Source organism: Esox lucius, chromosome 9, assembly GCF_011004845.1.
Source record: "Esox lucius isolate fEsoLuc1 chromosome 9, fEsoLuc1.pri, whole genome shotgun sequence".
In the NCBI taxonomy this organism is placed as follows: domain Eukaryota; kingdom Metazoa; phylum Chordata; class Actinopteri; order Esociformes; family Esocidae; genus Esox; species Esox lucius.
In genome coordinates, this window is record NC_047577.1 from 17,859,755 (window position 1) to 17,873,584 (window position 13,830).

The 13,830-nt window shown below is 44.1% G+C and overlaps 2 protein-coding genes across 2 annotated transcripts; both read right to left on the bottom strand.

The window, feature by feature from the left end:
* Window positions 1-1,267: 1,267 nt before the first annotated feature.
* LOC105021472 (keratin, type I cytoskeletal 13-like) lies at window positions 1,268-4,434 on the bottom strand. The gene is made up of 7 exons (XM_010889178.4): window positions 3,832-4,434; window positions 3,454-3,536; window positions 3,015-3,171; window positions 2,633-2,794; window positions 2,383-2,508; window positions 1,863-2,083; window positions 1,268-1,633 (listed from the first exon to the last, which is right to left on the bottom strand). The coding sequence occupies exons 1-7, from the start codon at window positions 4,396-4,398 to the stop codon at window positions 1,471-1,473; spliced, it is 1,479 nt and encodes a 492-aa protein (XP_010887480.2). The 5' UTR covers window positions 4,399-4,434; the 3' UTR covers window positions 1,268-1,470.
* A 6,172-nt stretch (window positions 4,435-10,606) lies between these two features.
* Window positions 10,607-13,493, bottom strand: LOC105021471 (keratin, type I cytoskeletal 13). The gene is made up of 7 exons (XM_029122224.2): window positions 12,894-13,493; window positions 12,623-12,705; window positions 12,212-12,368; window positions 11,845-12,006; window positions 11,596-11,721; window positions 11,229-11,449; window positions 10,607-11,007 (listed from the first exon to the last, which is right to left on the bottom strand). The coding sequence occupies exons 1-7, from the start codon at window positions 13,434-13,436 to the stop codon at window positions 10,791-10,793; spliced, it is 1,509 nt and encodes a 502-aa protein (XP_028978057.2). The 5' UTR covers window positions 13,437-13,493; the 3' UTR covers window positions 10,607-10,790.
* Window positions 13,494-13,830: the final 337 nt, after the last annotated feature.

Below are 13,830 nucleotides of genomic sequence, written 5' to 3' on the forward strand. Positions count from 1 at the left end.
TCTTGCATAAGTCTGTGCGTGGTGGTTCTTGAAGCACTGACTCCAGCTACTGTCCCCTCTTTGTGAATCTCCCCCACATGTTTGAATGGGTTTTGTTTCACAATCCTCTCCAGGGTGCGGTTACATTGCTTTTACACTTTTTTGTACCACATCTTTTCCTTCCCTTCGCCTCTCTATTAATGTGCTTGGACACAGAGCTCTGTGAACAGCCAGCCTCTTTAGCAATGACCTTTTGTGTCTTGCCCTCCTTGTGCAAGGTGTCAATGGTCATCTTTTGGACAGCTGTCAAGTCAGTAGTCTTCCCCATGATTGTGTAGCCTACAGAACTAGACTGAGAGACCATTTAAAGGCCTTTGCAGGTGTTTTGCGTTAATTAGCTGATTAGAGTGTGGCACCAGGTGTCTTCAATATTGAACCTATTCACAATATTCTAATTTTCTGATATACTGAATTTGAGGTTTTCATTAGTTGTCAGTTATCATCAAAATTAAAAGAAATAAACACTCAAAATATATCAGTCTGTGTGGAATGAATATTATACAAGTTTCACTTTTTTAATGAAATTACTGAAATAAATCAACTTTTTGATGATATTGTAATTATATGACCAGCACCTGTATATATAATTAAGGAGTTGGGAAGAACCTTTCTAAAAGACAGTACAGTGGTGGAAGATATGCCAGTTAGGAGGAGGGAAGGTCGACTGACAGTGGGCCAGATTCCAACCCATGCTGACCCGGGCAGACACCTCTCATTATTCATAGACAAGTATCTAAAGAGTTCAGTATGAGCATTCCCTCAGGATTTTACTCTTCTTACCACATCCTTGTGGCTCTTAATGCCGGTATTTCCATTGTTTTGGTATTTACTTGTTCTGGCCTGTTGAAAGCTCCTAGTTGCTCAGGTGGCACACCCATTGTTTAATTGCTGACCATATGAATAAGACTAAGGCACCTGACTGTGCAAATAATTCTGTAGCTAGCACATACTCTTGCCTATAAACATTGACTGTCGGTTTTTCACATACCCAGAACTAGATACCATTCATTAATTTTTACTAAAATAGCTATCGCTGAAACTATAAAGCTGTGTAGCTACCTGATAACCAGAAGAATGATTTGGCGCAACATATCTGAGTTTATATACATCAAAAATATTAACTTTAACTGATGCAGTGAGTAATACCGGAGGTGCTAAAAGCTTTTTTTACTCTCACTCACACAGACTTTCTCATAACAATTATAGAAAAACAACACAGAAGACAATATATTGGTGACAGCAAAACAGAGCATCTTTATTTCATTCACAATAGGGTCTGTTGTTGGTATTCCATCCATGTGGTACAAGGTGTAGTTTGAAGGTGTTCACCACAGAAATATAATTTCCTGAACATTTAAGGCACTGTTCTCTGATGCATGCCTAATGGACCAATTCTAGCAATTCTGTTTCTTTGGTTTTGTTTGTGGGATTTTATGAGGATTTGGATGAGACCACCTTGCCATCCACCATTTCCTCTGTGACAATCACCACTTTGCGTGTGCTGGAGGATGTGTCAGAGCTGGAGGGCTTGATGCCTGAAGAGCTGGAGGAGCTGACAGTAATGCTTTTGGAGGAGGAGCTACTGAGGCCGAGGCTGTAAGAAGGGAGGACCGTTGGTTAACATAGTTAGCATCTGTGATCAAAATAACCTATTCAAGATAACAGCAGAATGTTTCAAATGAAACCAGTATGGGAGACATCAGTCCCTTTACATTTGTTTTAGGTTCCCAAGTCAGCCCTCTTACTAAAAACTAAAGATACAACACCCCATACCATGTGTCACTGTCTCTATTGCCCCCTTTATCCAATCCCTCCCCCCTTACCCGCCAGTTTCTCCGTCCAGCAGTCTTCTGTACTCAGCAATCTCCATCTCCAGGCGTGTCTTGATGTCCAGCAGCATCTTGTACTCCTGACCCTGACGTTCCATGTCATTGCGGAGAGACATTAACTGCTCCTCCAGCATGGTCACCTGGTTCTGAATGCCTCCCAGCTGCATGGAGTACCGGTTCTCTGTCTCCGCCAGCGTACCTTCCATGGATTGTTTCTATTGGCCAGGACAGATGGAGAAAATGGGTCAGAAAGTGTCAGAGTAGGTTTACAAATGGAAAGGTTCTCAGTCACTCACAATGCTAGCTGCTGTAACTGAATGTGTAGAATTGGGAAGATTAGCTATAGTAATGAAGTCTGAAATTTCACGTATAGTGGAAGATACCAGTGGAAAAAAAAACTACTTGCAGCTGGTAAAGAGAATGATGAATGGGTCATGTTGATTATTGTGGAAAAGTTGTGTAATTAATGTCCTCTTAACTGTGATCCATGGTCAGATTAGTAACTACTACTTACCATGCTCAACTGTGACTGCAGATCGATCTCCAGGCCCTGCAGTGTACGACGAAGCTCTGAAATCTCGGTCTTGGTGCTCTGGAGAACCTCTGTGCTGGAGGCCACCTCCTTGTTCAACGTCTCTGACTGTAAAAAAAGTGTTCAACCATTACAGGATCACAACTAATACTACGATTGTGTGACAATGTTACAAACTAGAAGTACAGAAACATCCTCAAGAGCCGAGTTTTAAAGGTTCTAGAAATTCTACCTTAGTCTGGAACCAGCATTCCAGTTCTCGCTGATTCTTGGCACTAACAGCCTCGTACTGCTCACGGATCTCAGCCATGACTCTGGAAAGGTCCTCCTGGGGTGCTGCGTCCACCTCCACATTTATCTGACCAGACATCTGAGACCTCATCGCTAAAAGGTCCTGTGGAATGTTTAAATGATTAAATAGATTTTTCTGATGGTAAAAACCTAACCTTTAATATGAACTACTATTTCTTCAAACTCATTTGTTTAAAAGCCAGCAATTGTGTTCTAACAAAGACCCATAGTAAGTTGATATGATCAATACATAGAATAGTAATAGAATAAGACACTGTATGTTTGATGTTGTATATCAAAATGTTTCATTAATCCACACCCACCTCTTCATGGTTCTTCTTCAGGTAGACGAGCTCCTCCTTCAGCCCCTCGATCTGCATCTCCAGGTCAGATCTGGCCAGGGTCAACTCATCCAGCAGCCTCTTCAGCCCAGCGATGTCGGCCTCCACCGACTGACGCATGGCCAGCTCATTCTCATACCTGACAGATAGAGAGTTTAGGTTTGAAAAAAAACTGCCTGAATATGTTCCTCTGTGAGAATAGTATCAAATAGATTATCATGCTCCAGTTGAAAATAACAATAATTTCTTATCAATATGAAGCAGATGGAATGGTTATGGGTCAGATGAAGGTCCATGCAATATACTTTCCTATCGGTTCATCAAAATGAATTGTACTAGGACACCCATTTAGCCATATTCCATTTGGTTTATAGAACGCAAATGCATTTAACTCTATATGTGGTTGGAGTCGGATACTTACTTGGTTCTGAAGTCATCTGCAGCCAGCTTTGCATTGTCGATATTAAGATAGAGGCTTCCATTAACACGGGTGGCATCTTGGATCTGAGAAAAAGTATCAAAACATTTCAGGATGGGCCATGAAGGAATGTAATCATACCATTCTGTCATAACATTATACAGTATGCATTCCATTTTAGATATATATCTGATGCTCTTGGTTGAATACATTTAAACTATGTAAATTTTCATTCTCATATCACTTTGTGATATTTTATGTAATGCATCTTGTTACATAAACATCCCAATGCAGTGTTTATACCACCACAACTAAATTGAAACATTGTCACAGACCACAAACATTCTTTCAGCACCTTTTTCTAAGAAACATATCACATACCTTATCCTGGAGGTCAGCAATGGTAGCATAGAAGGCAGAGTAATCACGAGCACTGGGTGATGTCTTGCTCTCCAGGAACTGACGGATCTTAATCTCCAGCTCTCCATTGGCTTTCTCCAGTGAGCGCACCTTTTCCAGGTAGGTGGCCAGACGGTCATTTAGGTTCTGCATGGTGGCCTTCTCGTTCACAGACACATCTGCCCCTCCGCCGCCACCACCACCTCCACCTCCCAAGCCGAATCCACCACCTCCTCCTCCCAAGCCGAATCCACCACCTCCACCTCCCAAGCCGAATCCACCACCTCCACCTCCCAAGCCGAATCCGCCTCCACCTCCTCCCAAGCCAAGACCATAACCTCCACCACCTCCACCGCCAGACCTGAACGATGTGCTAGATATGCGCACACCAGAACCTCCGGCACCTCCATGCATACTACCACCACTCCAACTGCGACCTCCTCCTCCACCTCCTATCGAGAGGCGAGAGGAGCCCATACCATAACCACCACCACCACCACCTCCGCTGCTGCTGCGGTAGGAGACTTGTGATCTGGAGGGATTGGGCATGGCTGCTGAGAGAGTCTTGCTGCCTGAGGAGGAGATAGACTGGTGAAAGGCCCAGCCACTAACCCCTTTATATGCTGCACAGGACAGGAGGAGGGAGGGCGTTTAGAGGGAGAAGATGGGATAGTGCTTGTATTGCCTGCTTGCATTAGCCTTAGGTAGATCAGTCAATCAGTCCGTCAACACACACAGAGTGACTTTGACAAGGCTCTGCCAAGTGAATGAGTTCATCTGAACATCTTCCATGTTTCTTCAGCATATTGATTGACACAATGAATGACTATTTTCTTTTAACTGTTATGTTACCAAGACAACTTTTAGGGTAAGATATGTTATAGCACTGGTGCCCAGCCAACATTCCCCTCGAACAGACCTGCTATTGTCTCATGTCTCACTATCTTGCATCATTTTCATTACACACAACAGTATTGAATGCCAGGTAAAAGTCTGTAGGACAGGACGTAAGCACCTTTTCCTTCTACCATCTTATAGCACCCTAGGATTCATCATTTAAGGCACTGTACCCCATGACAACCCACTCAGCCCTGGATGGGATTCATGTACTGTAGAGTCTGTCCTCTTTTTTTACTAGAGTTTTGAGTCCTTAATTTTTTATGTGGAAAAGTGCAGTCAGTTAAAGCCAAAGAGCATTGGAGTTATGTCCATATGTTAATGACTGGCAGTAGAACGGACAGTTGTGTCATTGATGTTGCATGTCTTTAGGTCAGCGTGTTTTCATTAGAACATGACAACAGTTACATTGAGCCATTGTAGAGGTATTTTCACCATGGCATATATGCTAACATGTCCGTTGCTGTGACATCCCACTGGGCACAACACATCCCACTGGGCACAACACATCCCACTGGGCACAACACATCCCACTGGGCACAACACATCCCACTGGGCACAACACATCCCACTGGGCACAATACATCCCACTGGGCACAACACATCCCACTGGGCACAACACATCCCACTGGGCACAACACATCCCACAGGGCACAACACTTATTTTCAGCCAAAACATTTAGGTAATATCTGGTTGAGATGTTGATCAATGAGATTAAAACCTATGTCCCTTTACATTTTCTAAATGCATTAATGGAAACATATCACATGGGAAATCAGCAAATTGCATTAATGAGATTATTGTTGAAGGGCTGACATTTTTTCTCAATATATTGCAGTTAATACATCGCCATTTTTGGAGAATAAATTTAACCAATGAACCTTATCTTAAATAAAACCCAAATAATATGGGGTTACAAATCCTTACCACGCAAAGACTTCCTGAGGAATGTAACCCATGGCCAAAAGTATGTGGGCACCCCTACTAATTACTGAGTTCAGTTGTTTCAGCCACACCCATTAACCACAGGTGCATTCATTCCAGCACAAAGCCATGCTATCTCCATAGACAAACATTGGCAGTACAATGGGTCGTACTGAAGTGCTCAGTGACTTAAAACGCAGCACTCTCAGAGCAGAGGATGCAAACTTTGCCACAAGTCAGTTTGTGAAATGTCTGCCCTACTGCATCTGCCCCGGTCAACTGTAAGTGCTAATTGTAAAGTGAAAGTGTCTAGGAGTAACAACAGCCCAGAGACAAAGTGGCAGACCACACAAACTCACCGAGTGGGGCCACAAAATGGGTTTCCATGGTTGAGCAGCTGAATGCAAGCCTCGCATCAATATGTGCAATGCCAAGTGTATGCTGGAGTGGTGTAAAGCAAGTTGCCACTGGACTCTGTAGCAGTGGAAACATGTTCTCTGGAGTGATGAATCACGCTTCACCATCTGGCAGTCTGATGGACAAATCTGGGTGTGGGCTGATTTAAGATTAGTTTTTGCCAAACAAGGCATTTGGCATTATGACCGCGTAACTCAGCCCGCCTGTCCAGAGCACATTGTTCCAGAATTTCTGGTCTTAACACAGGTGTCTGGCAAACAGTTGTGTCTTATATTTTTTGAGAGTCCAGGCTTCTTCTTTACTGACCTCCCATGTAGACAAAGTTTGTGGTGGCTCGTTCTGACATTTGACTTATTCCCTTTGACACTTATTGTAGAGTTAACCTGGAGTACTTAAAGACCTCTTTTATTCAGCTCTTTGGGTGAATTTTATTAACCGGCTTGTAGGGATTCAAATCAGTGTCAAAAGTCGCGTGTGCGCCTTGACAGACATGTTCACTTAAAAGATGTTTGCCTTTGCAAAACAATTGCATGTTACTCAAATATGATTGCTAACTCAACATAGCTCAAACATTAGTTCTTGTGAGCAGAGGGTCATGGGTTCACACCTAGTTTGGAGCCAGGTGAATTGTCAGCGTAAAACCTAGCTGTTAGCAAAGACATGTTTGACGGCGGTTGCTACTGAACATTTTTCCATTGAAATTCTGTCTAGTTGGCTTGAATTATCTACGAGTGTGACTATAATTTTTGTCCTTAATGTTGCATCTGCCTGCATGCAAGTCTTTTTTGAGACTGTTTTCATGTATTTGACACCATATGTTTTTACCAGTAAAGCTGGCCACAATTGAGATTGAAGTCATGATAATGAACAGCCCTTTTCTAGACTCACAGAGTAGGCAGTCCACAAGAGCACCCTCCAGAGTCTTCTGATTGAACTGCAGTCCCACCTCACCCTACATACACAAATCGAATATCCACATACATTATTGTGCAAAACTCTCAGGCACCGGAGTCGAACTAAAATCATTAATTTGGATAGTAAATGTTTATTTGTGTCCTGGGCAGGAAAGGGGGCTGCGGGTCGAAGGTGGCAGCTCCTGGGCAGGAGAGGGCACTGCAGGCCGAGGCGGCAGCCAGTCCTTCGGCGGGCTCAGGCTGCGGCGGCCACTTGGCAGCAGGGGGCTCAGGCTGCGGCGGCCACTTGGCAGCAGGGGGCGTTCGGCGCCTTGGAGCTGGCACCGGATGTGGAGAGAGTGTTGGCTGCTCCAGGCTGGCCAGGGGCTCCACCACTGGTGGTGAGAACAGGTACGGTGGGTCATGGAAGCCACACCAGTCCTCACACTTACCGATGGCCGGGAGGGCTTCTACAGGCTCAATCTGTGGTGTAGCCCAACACCTTGGAGCTGGCACTGGGCATAGAGGGGGCGCTGGAGGCTCACGTCGGTCAACCGGCAACCTGAGGAACCGCAGGTCTAGCCACGCCCTCCACCATCTTGCTTGCTCATCCAGGGGCTTTTGCTTCAACCCCTCGGGGGGTTGCTCATCTCCCCATGTTGAAAGCCGAAGTATTATGCGGTCCCCCTTCTCCGTTGCCACTGGGACCTCCTGCTGCCAAGGTTGCTGGGGCACCTCAATCACCCCCAATGTGAGCAGTGGCAAGGGCTCGTTTTCCCACCCCTCCAGGGGTGGCAGCCAAGCCTTGGGGTCCTTCGCATGCCCCCACAGTGCCCCCCAAAAAATGTATTGGGGCTGAATCACGGCAGGTCGGTGACGTCGCCTCTGTTGTCCTCTCTTCCAGGGTCACCGCTGGGCTGGCCAGGTTTGCAGTGGGGGACAATAGGGGTTCTCCTCCTCCTCGGTGTCGCTGTCAGGCCAACAAGGAGTTCCCCTACCGTCCATCTCTGCTGTGTCTCTGTTTGGTGGATTATTCTGTCACGGTTGTGGTGGCAGGACACAGGCGCAGAGACGAGTGTGTATTAATCCATAGTTTAATGTGGGAAACCAAAAACACAGCAGCAACCGAACACATAGCGCTAGTAGCACAAGCATAAGCACATTGGGTGTGGACAAACAGGTGTGGACAAACATTGAACACAAAAAGGTTCCCCAATTGGTGGCAACGATCTACACCTGCCTCCAATTGGGGAGACCAAAATGGATTTAGCGGTCCCAAGAGGCACCACTTTCTGTCCAGTCCTGACTATGGTCCCAGCCCAGCGCAGAGATGGCTAGAGGCATAGCCAGGACATGACAATATGTAAAAAAAATTATAATATATATTAAATTAATGTATTTATATATTTTTTTATTTAAACACTTACTACCCCAATAAAAGGCCTTAGTTTGATATTCAGGTGCCCAAGACCTGTACAGTACTGTATACATTACTCCACACAAGCAAACACAAATGCTCTTACACACACACACACACACACACACACCCTCGCTCTCTTTCCCCTCTGTTGTGCCGAATGGAAACATTCTGAAATGTGACCAATAGTGAGCATGAGACTTACAGCACTAAACAAACTAATAATATTATATAATATACAAATATAGAGGAACAAATACATGCATATTTTCAAGTGAGTCCTATTGGAATTTGGCGGACCGAACAGGCATGGATGAGAAGTCAAGTCTCTGCTTGTATTTATTTTGAAACTGGCTGATTGGACTTGACTTTACATTCCTAGGTGTACTGTAATATGACAATCATAATCACTAGATGCACAATATCTTAATGTCTGTTCAACAGAGCTATACATGAAGAAAAGGGAGCCATTTGTTCAGAACACTGGGCAGTGTCAACACCAAGCCGAATGATTCTTCATGAGAGTCTTGAGTGATTTTGAGCGTGTACAGTCTGGAAGCAAGGTTTAAGTAAAACGTGTGATGACAATTACCGGGGTGGACAAAGTAACAGAAAAAAACAGACCTAATAAGGAGTAGGGGCATCGTCCGCATTTACAACAGCTTCTGTCCTTGGAAAATCCTGAACCGCGTGTCGTGGCGTGTTGCAGGATTCTTCAATCCAGAACTCCAGAACTTCCCATAAAGGTTCAGTGATGTTCAGATCTGGCGATTGCAGAGGCTGTACAAGGTGTTTGACGACTTCAATGGAGTTCATTGAATCAAGCTTTAATTTTGTAGCAGTGTCTATGGGGGCGTTATCATCCTGGAATACTGGAACATCATGAGGGAACAGTGTTTGACCCATAAGGTGCACCAGGCAGAACAATCATCTGTCCCAATGAATCCCATGAGATGGCTGCCCATACCACTGCGAATTCCCCACCATGATTAACAATTGGCAGTAGACATTGTGGACTGAAGGCATCCTTTTGCTTTCTCCAAACGTAAACCCATCCGGATGTAGGAATCATTTATTGTGTTTTTGATTGGTTAACAGCTTAGATAATTGAGCTATTACAAAATATCAATAATGATAGATAGGAAAGCTATTGTAAGTATACAATTATGTTTACAATAATAACAAAAAATCCCATTAAGCTCATGGAGAATGTGGACAAGTAGAATAGTTAAAGGGTTTGTAGACCTTCTGGAGGCACTGTATATGGTTCAGTAAGAATAGACTGTATGGAACTGGTGTGCTTTATCATTAATTAACTCTGTGAATCTGAGAGGAAGAATATTACTGTAAGCAGATATATATTGCATTCTCATTACCAATGACTTGTGTTTAATCCTGTCTAAGAGACATAATAAACATGGTGTCAGCTCACCTGGAAAGGAAAAAAGTGTGAACATTCTGAACATCAAAAGCAAGATAAAATGTAATTAATGTCTCAAAGATTTCTTTCTACAAAATAGTTTGGAGTACCTGAGATATTCCTGATGTTAACCTTTTCATCAGTCTATCAGTTTGCATGGACTTTCAATTTCTTGTTTAAGGTAGTATTTCTATTTAAGAGAACAGCGCAAATCATTACTTAATGTACCTATCAGAAATTGAAGCACCTTGCACACCTAACAACTGCCAAGTAATCTGCCAAGTAATCCAGTGATCACATGATTTGTACTGTATCTATAGTACGTTTTGGGATCAGCAGTTTTTCCCCCCACTAAATACAAAAGGTCACAGTCTACTATCCATAACATTTTATACATTTATAACAATTTGTTAAAGTGATTTATACGATTTTGTGTATCTACTCAATAAGGGGAAAACCGGTAACCATGTTTTTACTCTGTTAACTTAGCTACTAGCCAGGAGAGAGCTTACAAATATTTGTTGTTTCTAACTTTATACATTTTTATTTGTCAGGTTTATTAGCCTTTAATTCTGTTTTGGCTTACTATACCCAATGCAGTGAGTAATAATAGTGGCAGTAGATGGTGCTTGTTAGTCTCTCAGACGCTGCCACAGTACTTGAAACAGTTATAGCTCAATGGAGTAACGGAGGAGTAAGCAATACATTGTCCCTCAAATGCAATGTTCTTGGATGTATGGGAGGATGACAGATTAGATACATCAAGTTGAAAGACACAGAAGACAGAATACTGGTGTCAGATATGTTTATTCCAGTCATAATTGGGTTTGATGTTAGTGTTCCATCCAATGTAGTTGACTTTGTTGTGTAGAAGGTGTTCACTACAGAAACAGAATTACAAGAACTGAAAACCCCTTTTCAAAGCAACGTTGAGTGATGGATGGCTGAGGAGCTTTACCCATTCTAGCAATTCTATTTATCTGTTTCTTTACTGGTTGTTGATGTGGTTACGGGACCTTGTGAGGTCGTGGATGAGACCACCTTGCCATCCACCACCTCCTCTGTGACGATCACCACCTTGCGTGTGCTGGTGGTTGTGGCACAGGTGGGGGCTTTGTTGGCTGAGGAGCTGGAAGAGCTGGAGGAGCTGATGGTGACGCTTTTTGAGCCGGAGCTACTTTGGCCGCCACTGTAAGAAATTGAGGCCAATGGTTAGCATAGTTATCTGTTATCATAAGAACCTATTAAATATAACATAACTGTAGAATGATTCAAATGAAACCATGGCTCATGCTTGGAGACATCAGTTGTTTCAAGGTCCCAAGTCATGCCTTCCTACTAACAACACACCTTCCCACATCTCTCTCCTTCTCAGTTGTCCCCTCTTTTATCCAATCCCTCCCCACTTACCCGCCCATCTCTCCGTCCAGCAGTCTTCTGTACTCAGTGATCTCCATCTCCAGGCGTGTCTTGATGTCCAGCAGCATCTTGTACTCCTGACCCTGACGTTCCATGTCATTGCGGAGAGACATTAACTGCTCCTCCAGCATGGTCACCTGGTTCTGAATGCCTCCCAGCTGCATGGAGTACCGGTTCTCTGTCTCCGCCAGCGTACCTTCCAGGGATTGTTTCTATTGGCCAGGACAGATGGAGAAACATTTTAAAATATTCTGCAGTGAGAGTTTACTGTTACCCTGAAAAAGCTTTCTGTGGTAACTAAAGTGTAGAAATGGGGAGGTTAGCTATATACATAAACTAGATAGTAATGACGACTCACCATGCTCATCTGTGACTGCAGTTCGATCTCCAGGCCCTGCAGTGTACGACGAAGCTCTGAAATCTCGGTCTTGGTGCTCTGGAGAACCTCTGTGCTGGAGGCCACCTCCTTGTTCAATGTCTCTGACTGTAAAAAAAGTGTTCAACCATTACAGGATCACAACTAATACTACGATTGTGTGACAATGTTACAAACTAGAAGTACAGAAACATCCTCAAGAGCCGAGTTTAAAGGTTCTAGAAGTTCTACCTTAGTCTGGAACCAGCATTCCAGTTCTCGCTGATTCTTGGCACTAACAGCCTCGTACTGCTCACGGATCTCAGCCATGACTTTGGAAAGGTCCTGCTGGGGTGCTGCGTCCACCTCCACATTGATCTGACCAGACATCTGAGACCTCGACGCTAGCAGCTCCTGTGGAAAAACACAGAGTTAAATGGACCCTTCTGATGGTAAAAACCTGTCCCATTTCTTTATTATAAACTTGAACAAATTAGATTAAAAGCCAGCAATGATGGTCAAACGAAATCCCATAGCGGTTTAATATGGTCAGTACATATAGCACATTGGCATTGTATGTTTGATGTTGTATATTTATGCTCCATTAAACCACACCCACCTCTTCATGGTTCTTCTTCAGGTAGATGAGCTCCTCCTTCAGCCCCTCGATCTGCATCTCCAGGTCAGATCTGGCCAGGGTCAACTCATCCAGCAGCCTCTTCAGTCCAGCGATGTCGGCCTCCACTGACTGACGCATGGCCAGCTCGTTCTCATACCTGACAGATGGAAAGCATTGGTTAAGAAAACAACAAAAATAAATTCTGCAAAAATACCAATGATATTTGTAGATTCTAGCTCTCTGTTTTCTCCATCTTAGTTATGTTTTTCAATCGATTCTAGTAACTGATTCACAGATTAATTTGAAAGTAAAACCAGACTCCTTAAATCTTTTTGGGACAATGTGGTCCTGCAAATATATTTCCTTTTCTACATAGGTTCACTGTATATGTGGATGGTATCGGATACTTACTTGGTTCTGAAGTCATCTGCAGCCAGTTTTGCATTGTCAATACCAAGATAGAGGCTTCCATTGAAACGGGTGGCATCTTGGATCTGAGAAGTAAAGTTTTGGAATATTTATCATACTTATATTGCTCTGGGTATGTATTTTGTTGCAGATAAATGATAATAAATTGTGAATACCATATTCATATAAACCCACTCCCAAAAGAAAACCATTGTCACACTGCAGACATCAGCATGCATTTATCATTCTTACCACAAGGAAATGTGTCACATACCTTATCTTGGAGGTCGGCAATGGTAACAAAGTAGGCAGAGTAATCACGAGCACTGGGTGATGTCTTACTCTCCATGAACTGACGGATCTTAATCTCCAGCTCTCCATTGGCTTTCTCCAGTGAGCGCACCTTTTCCAGGTAGGTGGCCAGACGGTCGTTTAGGTTCTGCATGGTGGCCTTCTCGTTCGCAGACACATCTGCCCCTCCACCACCTCCACCTCCTCCACCTCCTCCCAAGCCGAATCCACCTCCACCTCCTCCCAAGCCGAATCCACCTCCACCTCCTCCCAAGCCGAATCCACCTCCACCTCCTCCCAAGCCAAGACCATAACCTCCACCACCTCCACCGCCGGACCCATACGATGAACTAGATATGCGCACGCCAGAACCTCCTGCACCTCCATGCATACTACCACCACTCCAACTGCGACCTCCTCCACCACCTCCTACCGAGAGGCGAGAGGAGCCCATGCCATAACCACAACCACTTCCTCCTCCTCCGCTGCTACTGCGGATGGAGAGGTTTGATCTGGAATTCATCATGGCTGCTGAGAGAGTCTGGCTGCCTTAGGAGGAGATAGACTGGTGAAAGGCCCAGCCACTAACCCCTTTATATGCTGCACAGGGCAGGAGGAGGGAGGGCGGTGGGAGGGATGGAGGAGATGAGTGGGAGAGGCAGAAGTTAATGTGTAGGCTCCTCCACCCATTCGGACACCCTGAGGGCTCTTGGATCCAGGCGGAGATGAAAGTGATAAGATACTTTGGAGATGTGCCTAATATGTGCTATTTAAATTCGCTGGTAAAGTTACTCAGACAGCAAGTTGTAGAAAAACATGCAGTATATTTCAACTCCTAAAACAGATCTTTTCAGTCTCATGCATTGATGTCTTGCATTGTTTCAATAAAAACAAAAGCGTCTTTGGGTCCTTGAAGAGCA

Coding starts and splice junctions, on each gene's coding strand:
- LOC105021472 (XM_010889178.4), bottom strand. CDS start 4,398: ATGCCCAATCCCTCCAGATCACAAGTCTCCTACCGCAGCAGCAGCGGA. Junction 3,537..3,831: donor TTGCTGACCTCCAGGATAAG/GTATGTGATATG, acceptor ACTTTTTCTCAG/ATCCAAGATGCCACCCGTGT. Junction 2,509..2,632: donor AATGCTGGTTCCAGACTAAG/GTAGAATTTCTA, acceptor CTTTTTTTACAG/TCAGAGACGTTGAACAAGGA.
- LOC105021471 (XM_029122224.2), bottom strand. CDS start 13,436: ATGATGAATTCCAGATCAAACCTCTCCATCCGCAGTAGCAGCGGAGGA. Junction 12,369..12,622: donor GCAGATGACTTCAGAACCAA/GTAAGTATCCGA, acceptor TCCATCTGTCAG/GTATGAGAACGAGCTGGCCA. Junction 11,008..11,228: donor CTGGACGGAGAGATGGGCGG/GTAAGTGGGGAG, acceptor AATTTCTTACAG/TGGCGGCCAAAGTAGCTCCG.